Source organism: Echinops telfairi, unplaced genomic scaffold (genome assembly GCF_000313985.2).
Source record: "Echinops telfairi isolate 266 unplaced genomic scaffold, ASM31398v2 ScPeMD7_7469;HRSCAF=8507_0, whole genome shotgun sequence".
NCBI lineage: Eukaryota > Metazoa > Chordata > Mammalia > Afrosoricida > Tenrecidae > Echinops > Echinops telfairi.
The window spans coordinates 56,207,589-56,223,024 of record NW_022111372.1 but is presented as its reverse complement, the minus strand read 5'-3'; the positions used below and the strand labels follow the sequence as shown (position 1 = coordinate 56,223,024).

Sequence of the window (15,436 nt, the reverse complement as noted above, 5' to 3'; positions counted from 1 at the left end):
ACATCACGACTGCTGATGGAAGGCTGGGGACCCCGCGCCCCCCAAGTGTCCCTGCACTTGCTTCCCAAGGACCCAGTTAACACTGGAGCAGAGAAAACTTTCCTGAGGATTGCTTGAAACAGACAAGGAATTGATCTTCACTGTTAATAAAGGAGAACATCCTCTCCGGGAGTTTCAGAGGCTCGATCACCAGCAAACCCACACTCCTGATGTGCCCACGAGCCCAAGAGTGCACATGTGTGTGCACACGTGCATGTGTGTTTGTTCTGGAGGCTGCCTGGAGCTCCACGCAGCTATTATCTATGCTTGTTTCAACGGGCAATGAGAAATCAAAGTGGCGAAAGGTGTTCTTTGTCAATAAACCGCATGCTGGTTTGAGCAAGTCCTTTTATTGAGCTAGATGACCTCTGGGGACCAGGATCTGGGTGTGTGTGTGGTGGTGGTGGGGGCGCCCAGTGAATGGCCTGCAGGCCCAAGATGCCCCCTGGAGACACACAAGCGTGGCTCCTGCTAGGTTCCTCGGGGGCAGGCGCACTAAGCCTTTCCCCGGTGCTTTTTAACTCCTGAAGAGAAATTCAAGTGATGAGCAGCCTCAGTCTGAAATGTAAGGCTGGACGGAGGGGGCACAGGGCGGAGGTCAGCAGCTTTCTCGAATCTTTACCTGTGGACAGGTGGACAGGTATGAGACGGGAGCCAGCTGCGCTGTGAAAGTCTTGCAAGGTGAGGAAAACATCGCTGGAGAGAGGGCGCATGTGGAGTGCAGCCTGTGCCTGGCGCCAACACCTACCATGCTGCAGACCAACTGCTCTACCACGCTCAGGCAGCACGCGTGTCCCAGCCATGTGTGCTCCAGAGACCCAGGGTGGAGGCAGGCTGTGCGTGTGTGAGTAGTGGGGGGCACGAGACACCCAAGACCTGCCAAACTAACAGCTGGGGCCTCCCAGCGGCAGGCACAGCCTCTTCTCACATGGCAGGCAAACTGGGAGACAGGTGGGGTGCAGATGCGGGTGCCCCAGGCAGCTCCAGCTGGACCGGGAAAGGCGGTGGGGGCCGAGTCTTGTCTGGCACTCTGCACACAGGGGTTGAAAAGCTCTCAGATTAACAGACAGTTGAGCCACGCCACCACCAACAGAACAGCAGCACGTGGGCCGCAGACAGTGACCCTGGTGCTTTGGCAAACAGGAGCAGCCTCAAGGCCACAGAGCACACACTCCTCCAGGGCCCGGTCCCCACCAGCAGGCATGAGAATCAGGCCTCCGAGACTGTGGTGTCCCCTCGACAAGTGCCTGAGCGTCGGGGACACTAGGCACCGCTGGGCGGCACAGGGCAAGGGGCGGGGCTCAGGTGGCACAGAAGCAAGAGGGCTGGGGCCCGAGTGTTCCTTGTTCACAGAGACTGGGAGGCCCCCGAGGCCTGGCCAGCTGCCAGCCACAGGCCAGGGGCCACTACGAAGCCTCCGCAGAGCTGTAGGGGAAGAATTTGGTGGTCTTGTTAGGCGTGGGAGGGTTCAGGCCCTCTGCTTCCTCACTCAGCTTGAAGAACATCTCCTGCTCCCGCTTCTTCTGGCTCAGGTCCTCTTCCAGAGCCTAGGGCACAGAGAGGGCAGTTGGCAGATGGTCTGGCTGTGCCCCTCCCCCACCAGGAGCACCACAAGACCGCCCCTACAGCCCCGGAGGATTTTAACCACAGCCAGGCCGAGGTCCTGAAACACACAGGGTCACAGAGATGGAAATTTGGATGTGACCCCCAAGCGCTTCAATTGCTCACCTGGTCCCCACGGGTAGCCCATCTCACTCTCCTGTACGGCCTTTTACTAGTTAACACACACCCCTGGTGGACACATATCCTTGGGCCATTCTTAGTGATGCCATTAAGTACTACCAAGAGGGGGTATGCACATGGACCATGGAGAATGACAACAGGGGGCAGGCTTGGAACCCCAGGACCCCACACTTTTGTGGCTGTCTCCAGCAACTCCCTTCCCAGGCCACAAATAGCAAACAGCCCTGAATTCACGCCATTGGTTCTGACTTGGCGACCCCTGTGAGACAGGGCCAACTGTGCCCCAAGGGGTTTCCTGGGTTGTAGCTTTTACTGGAGCAGAGCTACAGGCCCTTCAGTCAAGCTCTTGCAGCCAGGGCCCCTCCTGGCCACAGCATGTGGGTCCCTGGGTCTTTCTTGCTTCCGTTCCCAGGCCATTCCCCACAATGCAAGAACCCCTTCTTCTCTCCTCTTACCACCTCACAGGGATTTCCCGTGTGTCCAGAGACATGGCTTGGAGAAGTCCCAATCCAGACGGAGTTCAAAAGACGGGAAAAAAACCAAACAACCAAAAGGCAGATACAAACCTGATGGCAGCAAAACAGCCATCCAGAAAACCCAGAGCTAGGAAGTGAAAGTGGTCACGCGGTGGGCTGTGATCCGCACGGTCGGCAGTTCGAAACCAGCAGCAGCTCCGAGGGTGAAAGACTGGGTTTCTACTCAGTAAACAGTTACGGTCTCGGAAACCCACGGGGGACTCAGCATCGACTCCACAGCAATTAGAGTTGGGTTTATTTGCGGAAGTGAAAAGCGCTCTAACAACAAGAGGGAGGGACGAGAGCCACACAGCGATCCTAACAGGGAACCTTGTCCAGGAGGACTGATAATGGAGCAGATGGGCCTTCGTCACTGCTGAGGCTCCGACCCTGGAGGTCTGTCCCTGCCCACTCCCTACCCCCACCCCCACCCCATCCCAGCTGCTAGTCGGTCAACTCTGGGCGCCCTGTTCGAGCAGGACTGTGTCCCCCCATTCTCAGCGGCTGTTTTTCTAGAAGCAGAGCACTGGGCTTTTCTTCAAAGGCATCTCTGAGTGGACTCGAACCGCCGATGTTCTGCTTAACAGCTGAGAGCGTTAACTCTTCCGACCACTAAGGGCCTCTGTGGTAGGACCACGAGTATCTATGTGGTAAAAGCTCACCAAGAAACCGAGGGGAGTGTCTATCTGAAACACACGGTGGGAGTTTCCCTTGGGCACATGCCAGTTCACCTAGCTAACCAGATCCGCCCCGAACGTAAGCCTCTGAGGCTTGCCCTTGAATGCAGAGCACCCAAAGTGAACAAAAGAAAGGATGAAGTGAAAGAGCTGACCAGAGGATTACAAAAACAAACAAGCCTCGAGTTGTCAAATGGGCAAGAATGACCCAGCAAGCATCCAAAGAAGATGGACGGAATACAGAGTCACGTGCCAAAAAGAGCGGGGCGGTGTCCGACTATTTCAGGAGGTAGCAGATGATCAAGAACCAGCGAACGTTGGAGGAAGATGCTGCATTGAAGGCACTGCCAAAAAATAAGGCTCCAGGAATCGACCAAGTGAACTGTTCCAGCAAATGGATGCATAGCTGCAGTGAGAACTCATCCGGGCCAAGAAACCCGGAAGACAGCGACCTGGCGAAGTGACTGGGAGAGATCCCATTCCAAAGGAAGGTGGCTGAACGGAATGTGGAAATGATCGAATGATACCATCAATACCACACACACGTAACACTTTGCTAAAGGCCATTCAAAGACGGTTGCAGCAGCACATTAACAGAAAGCTGCCGGAAAACCAAGCCAGAGCCAGAAGAGGCTGTGGACCGAGGAAGCCTTGCTGACATCACGTGGATCTCGACCAAAAGGAGAAAATATCAGGCCGATCTGTGCATGCATTTCATTGACTACACTGAGTCCTTCGATTGTGTGACCCTAATGCGCTGTGCCTAACATTGTGAAGAAGGAGACTGCCAGAACCCTTCATTGTGCTCATGCAGAAACACTTGGTTCATAGACCAAACCGCAGCTGTTCAAACAGAGCACAAGGAGACGGCATTTAAAATCAGGGCAGGCGGGCATTGGCTGCATCCTTTCACCATACTTCTTCAAAAGTGTGCCGAGCCAATCACCTGAGAAGCGAGGCCTGTGTGAAAAAGAACGGGCACCAGGATTGGAGGAACCACAGGCGGTATCTGATGACACAACCTTGTCTGCCCAAAGCCAAGGGGTCTGAAAGTCCTCACTGATGAACGTCAAAGGCTACAGCCTTCAGTATGGAGCTCACCCCAGCAGCAAGAAAACAGAACCCTGACAGCCGACCACGCAGCAGTCTCCTGACAGACGGAGAAAAGACCCAAGTTGTCAAGGCTTCCATTTACTTGCATCCGCATCACAATACCCAGGAAAGCCGCAGCCAAGAAACCATGCCGAGTACCACATGGGGCAAACCTGCGGCATCAGCCTCTGGGAAGCCTTAAAAAGCCAAGATGCCACTTTGGAGATTAAGGTGTGCCTGACCCAAGCCCTGGTGTCTTTTCTTTCTTTCTTTTTTTGATTTTGTAAATAAAGTTTTATTGGAATCCAGCTATGACCATTCATTTATATATTACCGATGACTTCTTTGGTCTTACAAAGGCAGAGCTTGGTAATAGTGACAGAGGCCATACATAAAAGCTGAAAATATCAAGGGGTCACGAGGGTGGAAGGGAAAAATAAGTTGCTGATACCATGGGCTCAAATAGAAATGAATGTTTGGAAAATGATGATGGCCACATATGTACAGATATGCTTGATCCAACTGATGTATGGGATGTTATAAGAGCTGTAAGAGCCCCCAATAAAATGATTTCTTTAATGCTGAAAATATTTACAGTCTAGTTCATTGTAGGAAGTTGATTTCGATTAAAAAATGAACATGGAAACTAAAAGCAAGATTGAACTATGGATACATCTAACTAAATTGTGGTCTTTTATTATAACATTAGCTTATGTTTGTGCCTCTGTCTTAGCTTTTTTATTATTATTAATCATCTTATTGGGGGTTCTTACAGATGGTCTAACAATCCATACATCAATTGTGTCGAACACACTTGTACATGTTGCCCTCATCATTTCCAAAACATTTTCTTTCTACTTGAGCCCGTAAGCCATGGCGTTTTCAGTCTCCGCCTATGTACGTGGGAGCTGGACATTGAATAAGGCAGGCCGGAGAAGAGTCGAGGCACCTGAATGACGGAGCAGGGGAAGGCCAGCGGGAGGACCACGGGCTGCCAGAAAAACGAACCAGTCTGTCTCGGAAGAAGCACGGGCAGGAGAGTCTTTGGAATTGAAGATGACGGGACTCCGCCATCTCACAGACTCTGGACGTGCCAGCGCGGGACCAGTCCTCGAGCAGGACCTCATGCTTGTAGAAGGTCAGCCGGAGAGGGGCAGTCCCTCGAGGAGAAGGACTGACACGGTGGCTGCAACAATGGGCTCAGAGACGGACAGCACAGGACCTTCTGTTTCACGTGGGACCACGACGGTCAGACTTGACTCCAGGACACCCCACAACAACAACTACCAGGACAATTTCCCAAGCATCTCCAACGCTAAGTATTCAACCGAGAAAGGAAGTGAGTCGTAGTCCATTAATACAGCCCTTCTAACCATAATTCCTTTGGTGATCTAATTCTGGACTATGTCTGTGGCTATAATCGCATTTTGGAAAGAGCACTCTATGATACTGGTGGACAGGATGAGAGTGGGCTTGGCCATGTGCACAAACCCACGCAGTTAGCCGGGAGCAAAGCTAAGATGGGAATTGGAGTCTTACTTCATAGTTCAACATCGGACACCCTGGGCCGCACAGTCCCCGTGGCTGCCATGACTCGAGCCCTTTGATTAACAGTGGCCTGGGCCAGAGGAGTCATCCTTTCTACCCTGTGTATCCGGTCTCACCGGCTGGTTAGCCTGCCTCTTTCTCTGACTAGTCGTTGGATACCCTAAAAGAGTCTCCACCACACAGGAATTAAACTATGACCACCAACCCCCAAAAAGAACTTGATTCCCCAATTCAACAGAGTTTTTCTCTGCCTTTAATTTAAAGTTAAAGCAGGGCTGCGTAAGCTTCCATAAAAACTCACAACACCCCGTACTTAGAGGAGTCAGAAAAGAATCCAAACCCAAACCCGCTGCCGTCGAGTAGATGCCGACTCGGCGAGAGCCCACCCACGGTTCATGAGGACTCAGCCCCAGGCGAGCAGACAGCCACATCGGTCTCCGGCAGAGCAGCCGGGGCGTTTGATGGCTAACCCTGCAGTGGGGAGCCCTACACAGGTCCCACGGTGCCGCCAGGGCTCCTTACTCAGGGGACTTAAATGCACAAAGAGCTGGGTGTGAGGCAATAGGGGGTGGTGGGGGCTGTGGCACACTGCTCTGCCAGAGGGTGCTTTATTCCCAGCTCCAGTGATGGTTGCCTATGTTACAGTGTGGCCTGTACAGCCAGTGCAGTGGTGTTTTCCAAAGAAACTGGACATTCAGGGTTTTATGTAAAAGTTCCTTTGACAACTTGTTATACCAAACCAAAAATCAGACTCACTGCCATCGAGGCAATGCTGACCCATAGCAACCCCCTGTGGGTTTCCGAGACTATTCATGGGCATAGAATGCCCAGTCTCGCTTCCACCAAACATAGCATGTCTGTGGGTCAATGCAGCCATGGACCATCAGTTTGTGACGTCTACTCTGGAAATACCAATTTATAATCCAAGCCACTACTTTTCGAGCACAGAGAGGTTTAGTGGTAGGAAAGCCAGGGCTTTATCCCATATCTGCCTGAATCCCATGCCTAGGTTTTTAAAACACAACTGGATTCTCAACCAGCACCCCCTCCCCATATGGTATTTCTCTATATAGTCGTCTAAGGCCAGTTGGTTTGGGTTTGATGTTTCCTTCTGTAAAGGCCAGAGAGAATTCGCTCTTTGGGGCACCATACGCTCTCTGTTGCAACTTCTCCACTGGGCCACCGTAGCACAGGCACGGCCAGACACTAGGAAATGAACGACCGTGGCTTGTAGTAAATCGTTATTTACCAAAACAGAGGTGGGCCAAAGCTTGTTCTGAGGAAAGACACATTCTCTACAGTTTTCAACAGCTCATGAAACCAACGTTCAAAGGGAAGACTGGCTTGTTAGCAGCCACGGTCCATGTGGACTGGGGCTTAAGCAACACTTTACTGGTACTGAAAGAGAGTCGATTTCTTTCTAATACCACTCCATCATGTGCAGCCCCCCCCCCCCCCCCCCCCCCCCCCCGCCCCATCCACCCAATGGCAGGGACTCAGGGGTGCTGACTGTAAAGCAATGAGAACATTCCAGAAAAAGTGTCCACTACCGGCTCCCCAGACACACTTTTGAGGTAGCTCTGCTGAGCCCAAGCGACCCCGGGATGAAATCTGGGGTGTGAGGCAGTGGCTAAGTCCATTCTGTTTCAAAGTCTCAGGGTGCACCACACGTCCAACACCCCAGGGAAAGGTTGATTGCCTGCTGTCAGAGGGAGCCCAAGTCAGCAAGGTCTCATTGATCTGAGTGTCGTGTATCAAAAGTCCCAGCAGAAACCATGGGCTTAGCCCGTCTCCACCCTCACAACCCCCACCCCACGCCCCACCCCACCCCCGCCAGCTTCCAGTGAGGGGCTCCTTCAGCAGCATGGGGAGGGAAGCCTCAGCTCCAGGTCTGCCAAGGCCATTCTCTAGGTGAGGTGGCCTGCTGCCTCCCGTCCAGACTACAATGGCAGGCCGCAGGCAGACGGACACATACACAATGACAAGAAGGGCAGGACAGGAGCCCCTGGGTGGTCTAGAGAGCTAAGCACTCGACTAGTAGCCAGAAGGTTGACGGTTCAAATCCCCGAAAAGGTGCTTTGGAAAACGGGCCTGGTGATTTGCTGCCCCAAGATCACAGCCATGGAGACCTGCCCCTCTGGGCCATCATGAGTTGAACCAGCTCTGCGGCAGCTAACACCCGCACCAGCTCCTCAGAGTGCTGGGTGGGAGAGAACGAGGATTCTTGGCCTGAGGTGTGGGCTGGCCACTTTTCCTCAACATCACACAAGCCCGATAGGGCCACTTCACAGCTGTGGCAGAGAGGAGGATGGAGGATGGCTTGACCAAGGTCCCAAAGCCAAGGACCTCCCAGAGAAAACCATGCAGAGTGCCAAGGACACCGCCCCCCTCCAGCCTGCCTATGACCCCCGCCCCGTACCCAGCAGCGGGGGTGGGTGGGTGGTGCTCTCTTTACCCAGCCCTGGGGTGGGCCCAGCATGACCTCACCCCTGCATTCTAACACCACAGCTGGGTGGCACAGATCAGATCCACAGTGCTGCACAACCCTCACCGCCGTTGGCTCAGCAGACCTCAACCAGAGAAACTCAGGACCCGTAAGTAGGAATGTCCATCTCTCCTCCCCATCCCATCCCCGGGAACCTCTGTCTCTCGGTTTGTCTCGGCTACATGTTTCGTGGAAGTGGGGTCGTGGGGTCGTACAACACGTGTCTTTTTTGTGTCTGGCTAGCTTCACTCAGCGTGTAGTCAAGGTGCATCTACGTCAGCGGTTCTCAGCCTTCCTAATGCCGCCACCCTTTAACACAGTTCCTCTTGTGATGGTGACCCCCAACCATGAAATTATTTTAGTTGCTACTTCATAACTGTAATTTTGCTACTGTTATGAGTCAGGTGACCCCCGTGAAAAGGTCGTTCAAACCCCAAAGGGGTCGAGACCCACAGGTTGAGAACCACTGCTCTGCATGGTAGCCTGATGGGCACTTCATTGTCCTTCTTGGCTGAATCATACTCTGTTGTGTGTAGGTAGCAGGCTTTGACTGAGCTACTAACCTCAAGGCCAGGGGTTCGAACCCACCAGCTGCTTTACGGGAGAAAGATGAGGCTGTCTACTCCACAGGGGCAGCTCTACTCTGTCCTGTGCTATGAGGTGGCCATGGCTGAGTGGCTGATCTGCGGTGGGCACCCGGGTGGCCACCACTGTGCGGTCACTGTGGGCAGCATTGCACTGAGCGCTGGTGCAGCAGAAGGGCCCCCCCTTATTTAAGTCTCACTCAGCTCTCAGCTCAAACCCTCCAACGGCTCCATCGTGGGCAGAGGAAACGGCAACTACATGGCCTGTCTCCTCTCTGACGTCATGTCCTATCATCCCCCACCCCCACCCCCAGGCTTCCTGGTTGTACCTTGGAGGTGACGAGGGCACCCTTGCCTCGGGGTCACTGCAGCCCCCCTTCCTTCTGCAGGGAAGACATGCCACACGTCTGCACGGCTCCGCATTCAGGGCCAGCAGGTCTTTGCTCAATTGCCCTCCCCCTCTCCCGCCATACCATGGCACAGCAGAGACGGGACATAGCCTGGGACAGCTGTGTGCACCACTAGGGCATCATGGGAGCCAGAATCCATGTACCCAGAGTCCCATGGCCGACCGTGAGTGAGGACTAGCAGATTGATACCCAGCCCCGGGCTCTCCAGTTTCTGGTTGCTTTTTCTCCCTAGCGTGTGGCACTACCGGGACAGTTACTTATTCACTGCCTGCTCTTCACTAGCGTCAACCGCGGAGGCAGCGCCCAGAGGGCTGGGTTCACGCAGGGTCTCCACTGGCTGACACGGTGCGGGGCGCTTCGGACATGCTCAGAGAGCGTGTGCACAGCCCCAAGCATGAAGGACTGACTCACACACGAATGGTCAAGTTAATGACAGCAGACAATGGTTGCGTGTGTGTAATCAGGACCGGATGCTGCCAGAGCCCAGGGGTGACCCCCACAATGCCTGAGGGGGAGGCTTCCTTGAGGGGTGGAGGTTGGCCAGCACCCCACGGACAGAGTTGGGCACACAGGCTGGTGGGTACAGAGTCCCTGGCAATGGGCCAGCAGGAAGCGAGGGAAGCACAGGACACAGAGAATTGTCTGGGTACTAACATTGGTTTGGAGCGCTGAGTGGGGGGTGAGGTGAGCGACTCTCAAAACGGGATCTGTGGGGGGGGGGGCAGGCCCTTTGGGTGGGAGAAAGCGGGTCTGGTGAGATCAGAATGCCCTTCAGAAAGATAGGAAGATGTCGTTAGACCTTCTCACGGTGCTGGCACTCAGCGCTAATGGTACAAAAGCAACTGTGGGCGAAGGTGCGGAGTTTGAGGAACCATCCGACCCACGCAGTTAATTAATAAACACTATCAACCTAATTAACTAAGGTGCTTTAATGAATGAATGCATGTAATTAAGACAAAGGCACCAGACAGTGCCAGTACTTTCACCACCATGCCCTCATTAGGAGGGAAAAGACATCCAGTTTCAAATAAGAGAGCTATTGCTGAAACAGCACAGGTGGCTATAAAATCTTGGCCCCAGAGGACATGTCTCTGGAAGGCTCTGCCTGAGGGAGAAGGAGCCCTGGAGTTGCAGTGGTTCGCGTTGGGCTGCTAACTGCAAGGTCAGCAGTACGAAACCACCAGCCGCTCCAAGAGAGAAAGAGGAGGCTTTCTCCTCCCATGAAGAGCTACACTGTCGGATCCCACAGAGGCAGCTCTACCCCATCCTGCAGGGTGGCTGGGAGTCGTGGCAGTGAGTTTGGACCGGACCGGCGCCGCCCCGGCCTCTGTCCCCCAGACCTCATTTTGACTTAAGAGAATGACAGGCCGACTAGCAGGCGGTTTCCTGAAATGAACCTAGTGTCTTGCTTCTGGAAAACAACTCACCGGACTTATGCCAATAACAAAATATGTGCTTTCACACAAAACAATATGCGCTTTCACAGGCTCTGTCGACCCCCCCACCCCCGCCATCTCTAGAGCGGAAGCTGCTTCCAGGAGATGGGTTCTTATGTCCTATGATGGAAGGCCGCCAGCACTCAAGGGCCCGCCTGCCTCCATGAACCGCTTCACCCTGCACAGTGGGTGAGGTTATGAGGCCAGGGGGTCGTACAGCGGCAAAGACCTACAATCATCAAACCAGGCTGCAAAAAGACGCCGTCCTGTTCTAAAGTACACATCCCCGGGCGGCTGCTTTCCTCCGTGAACTCCAACTACAAGAAGGCTGCACCGGACGGCGTGCTGAACTCGAGGTCACCAACCCGCTGTCCCCTCTCCAGCCGGAGACGGAAGGGACCCAGGCTGTCAAGTGGATTCCATCTCGCCTGAGCCCACAAAACTGAGTGTGACGGCCCCATCTTCACGAAGCACACGGCCTCCTCTGCTGCCCACGGAGCGCTGGCTGGGCTTGAAGGGCTCATCTTTTGGTTTGCAGCCCAATGCTTAAGCCACGGAGCTACCAGGGTGAGAGAGATGTTAACTATAAAAGAGTGCGCGTCTTTAAATTTGCCTTCTCATCTTGGAAAATTCAGTTGCTTTTTCAGAAAAGTGTGCTTTATTTTCTATCTATCTATCTATCTATCTATCTATCTATCTATCTATCTACCTACCTACCTATCTATCTAAACACGTCGGGATAGATACTTTTTTCAGTTTAACCTTCTGATCTGGTCAATATTCACAGATGTGGCCCACATAAATACCACTTCTGGGGGACTCTCAGCCACTTGAAAGAACACAAGGCCTGAGGCCGGCATGACAGACCCTTGGGCTGGAGGGTTAGAGGGCCACGGGGGGTGGGGGTGGGTTGAGAGGGGGCACCCTGAGTGGGTGGGGCACAAGAACAGGTGGAAGGAGCCTGGGTCGCAGGTTCGGGCACAGCAGGTAGAAGGGGCAACACCAAGGAGAGGCAGTGGAGAGAGCTAGATGACTGGCCAAGGTGGCAGGAAGAAGGGAGGGAGGGAAGGAGCTGGTTCCCCAGGCGGCTGCTGGGTCACCGAGGGGGGGGGGGGGATAGAGGAGAAGGGGTGGTGGGAGAGACAAGACGCATTTTGTGGCTCCCACAGCACAGGAGTCCAGTCAAAAGGGCAGGAAGCTGTCCCCAGCTGCCCTGTGGCCAGGCACGGCACTGAGCCCACCAGGCCCCAGGCGGTTACCTTCTTCCGTGGCCGAAGCTTATCCCGCCATTCCTTCAGGGTCTGGTTATGGCTCTCGTCCAGCGCCTTCAGCTTCTGGGTTTCATGCTCCACCAAGAGGTGACACTTTTCATTCTGGAACAGACGGCAAGCAGAACCTGAGGACACTGGGGCAGAGCACTGAGGGCTGAGACCCGGGGCGCTGTCCGCTGCATCACCGGGAAGGGAGGCGTGTAGGGCCAGGGATGCTGCTTCCCTTCGTGACAGGCCCCAGGTGTGTCACCGTTACTAATCCAGAATCTCCATGCTCACAGCAGGTAACAACACAACAAAGAAACGAGCACAATTACAGGTGACCGCCTCTCACCCCCAAGGCAACCACTCTGAACGCTCGGGGTCATTTCCTGCGCTGCTCTGTTGATGTCCTAGCCATTTGGCGTACACTGTGTGCATATAATTCTGAAGTCTGCCCCTCACACACGGGTCACCTTGGAATGGAAACGCTTCTTCAGAATTCACACCCTTCATCGTGGGTGATGTGTTGGGGGCTAACCTCAGGGCCAGCAGTTGGAAAACCGCCAGCCACTGCTCTGGGGGACAACGAGGGGGCTTGCTGCTCCTGTGAAGATCTACAACTTCGGGAGTCCCCCAGGGCCAGCTCTGCTGTGTCCTTTACGGTCGCTGTGAGCCGCGGTTGACTTCACAGTAGTGAGATGAGCTGAGTTTAGCGAATAGGCCATGGTATGAATCACCAAGTTTACAGAACAATTTCCCTAGTTCTGGCCAGTGAGGTTGCTTTTCACTTGCACTATTATACATACCACGACCAACCACCTGGGTATATCAACACGAGCTTCTACCGCACGCCACTTCCTAAGGAGACAATTCTGCCGAGGCCCTGGGCGTGGCAGAGGCTCCCCAGCCTCACTGCCGCCCTCCCCTGCTTCTCAAGACGGACCAGCACTTCTCTCAGACAGAAGTGACTCGTCCAGGGAGCACATCTTGTGGTTTCGGAGGAACAGAGTGAACTTGCTTTTATTCAGACACCGTAGCCATAACTGGGTTGAAAGAGAAGGAACCCCTATTCTCCACCCCCATCCACGGGAGATTTTAATTTTAGGTTTCAAGATACATTGATCTAGATCCCAAATCAAAAGCCCTATTGTCAAGTCACAGCGGCCCTAGAGGGCAGAGCAGAACTGTCAGGCTTGACGGAAGCAGACAGCCTCACCCTTTGCTCCTGGAGCAGCTCGTGGGCTCAAAGTCCTGACCTTCTGGTTAGCTGCTCCATGCTCATCCTGCTGTTACTGGTGGCCTTGGGTGCCACGGCGTGGGTCCCGACCTACGGTGACCTTATGTTCAACAGAATGAAGCACCACCTGGTCCGGCACCACCCTCACCCTTGTGACTATCTTTGAACCCATTATCGCAGCCACTGAGTCAGTCCGTCTTGTTGAAAGCCTTCCTCTTTACTGCCCCTCCTCTCCTTCACCAAGCATGATGCCTTCTCCAGGGACTGGTCTCTCCTGACAACATGCCCAACGTATGTGAGACTAGGTCTCACCATCCTTGCCTCTAAGAGGCATTCTGGCTGTAATTCTTCCAAACCAGATTTACGTGTTCTTTTGGAAGTCCCTGTACTTTCAGTGTTCTGCTCCAGCAGCACAATTCAATTACATCCATTCTTCTTCGGGCTTCCTTACTCAATGTCCATGTTTACGAGATGATTAAAAATACCACGGCTTGGGTCAGGCGCACCTCAGTCCTTAAAGTAACATCTTTGCTTTTCAATACCTGAAAGAGGTCTTGTGCAGCAGATTTACCCAGTGCAATGCATCATTCGATCTCTTGACTGCTGCCTCCACAAGCCCTGATTGTGGACCCAAGCAAGACAAAATCCTTGACAACTTCAACCTTTCCTCCATCTATCGTGATGTTACCTAGTGGTCCAGTGGTGAGGACTTGGGTCTTCCTTACGCTGACTCACAATCCACACGAAGGCTGCAGTCCGTGGTCCTCACCAGCAAGCCCTCCTCACTTTCAGCAAGCAAGGTTGCTAATAGCCTTCCTCCAATCCTGATGCTGCTTGCTTCTTCAATATAATCCAGCTTCTCTGATGATTGGCTCAGTTCACATTGGAATGAGTATGGGGATAGTCTACAACCCTGACACACACCTTTCCCGATCTTAAATCAGGCAGTCCGTCCCCCACCACTCCCCTTCCGTGTTCTGTTCCCACATCTGCCTCTTGATCCACGGACAGGTTCCACAGTAGCACCAGGAAGTAGTCTGGAATCCAGGCTCTCCATAGTGTGTTAGGTCCACACGGTCGAATGCCATACTACTGGGGATCCTTGCTACGCTGCTTTGGTTAGAAGGAATGTGCACCGTGACATGAGACTCTGGGTATGCCAGAGCTGTGCTTGGCATTTCCTTTGGGTCCTCCCGGTTCATCCTCACAGTGAGGCAGGGATGGAAAACCACACTGTGGCAGACAGAAGAAGCACGCCCGGAGGACTTCAATGCCTGTGGTGAGGCCTCCATATCTTCCCGCCTTTCCAGGACTGGCCAGAAGAGCCGGACAGCCTGGGCTCCACAGCCCTATCCCTCAGATCCAACAATATCGCGATCCACCACCAGGGGGCTCCAGGCACCAGCTCTCCTGGGCCAGGCTCCTCCCATGTAGCGCAGCAACCTGTGACCTTAGAGGTACGGGTAGAGCTGCCCCAGTGGGTTTCCAGGACTTAGATCTTGCAGTCCGTGAAGTGAGCCACTCGACACTTCATCCACTGCACCACCTGGGCTCCAGTAGCCAGGGGAGTAAAAGGACTCAGGATCTCTACGGGAACGCAGTCATCAAAGGATGGGCAAGACCTGGGACCCTCTTTTCAGGCACAATGACGGCAAATTCAGGCCCTCAGACATGGCATTTTGAGCTCCCTGATCGCATTTAGAAATCCTCACCCAACCCTGCAAAATAGGAATGTTCCCCCGATGCCACGGCCGTGTTGTGGCTGGGGTGAAGGAATGTCGGAGGCCCCAGGGCCGGCCGGCCGGCCATACCTGCAGCTGCTGCAGCTCGTGTGAGTTGCTCTCGCACTGTGCCGTCATGTCCCTCGTCTGGTTCTCATGCTTCTGCTGCTGCAGCAGCCGCTCCGACTTCTGCCTCTTCTCCTCCTGCTGGGAGAACTACAACAGAGAAGGGGTAGGTTGGAGGTGGTGGGTGGGTGGCTGCCCCATAGCCCACCACTGAGGCTGGGCCCTGGTCTTCGAGTCTGCACCCTGAGCTGAGAGCCAGCCCCTGCCATCAACTCATGTCAAACAGCCCCCAGCTGGTGGCAGACACAGCACTGACAGCACACTGGGATGTGACACGTGCCAGACAGCCATGTGCATGTGCCATGCAGGGCTCACAGGAGCTTCCGACTCCATGCACCGAGTCAGCTGGGTGTCCCGTGATGGGGTCTCGGGAAGGAGAAGGGGCGTGCCCACTCTGGAAGCCGCTTAGATAAAAGCACGGCAGGTGAGAGGGAATGGGTGTATGAGGAGCAAGGAGCTTCTTCCTCCATCCGGCACATCCACCAGGAGGCCAGGGAGGCTTCCCACTGTGACCTGCACCCCACTGCCAAGGCCTGCTGCTACTGCTTTTTAATATAGTGATGATGCACA

The 15,436-nt window shown here is 54.1% G+C and overlaps 1 protein-coding gene across 1 annotated transcript in view; it reads right to left on the bottom strand.

The window, feature by feature from the left end:
• Window positions 1-373: 373 nt before the first annotated feature.
• The window catches only part of STK10 (serine/threonine kinase 10), a 137,753-nt gene continuing 122,690 nt past the window's right edge, over window positions 374-15,436 (bottom strand). Inside the window, exons 16-18 of the mRNA XM_004697129.2 lie at window positions 14,831-14,956; window positions 11,789-11,902; window positions 374-1,586 (exon numbers count right to left, since the gene is read on the bottom strand). Coding sequence (XP_004697186.1) covers window positions 1,446-1,586; window positions 11,789-11,902; window positions 14,831-14,956 — 381 coding nt within the window. The 3' untranslated portion in view covers window positions 374-1,445. The remainder of the gene's footprint in view (window positions 1,587-11,788; window positions 11,903-14,830; window positions 14,957-15,436) is intronic.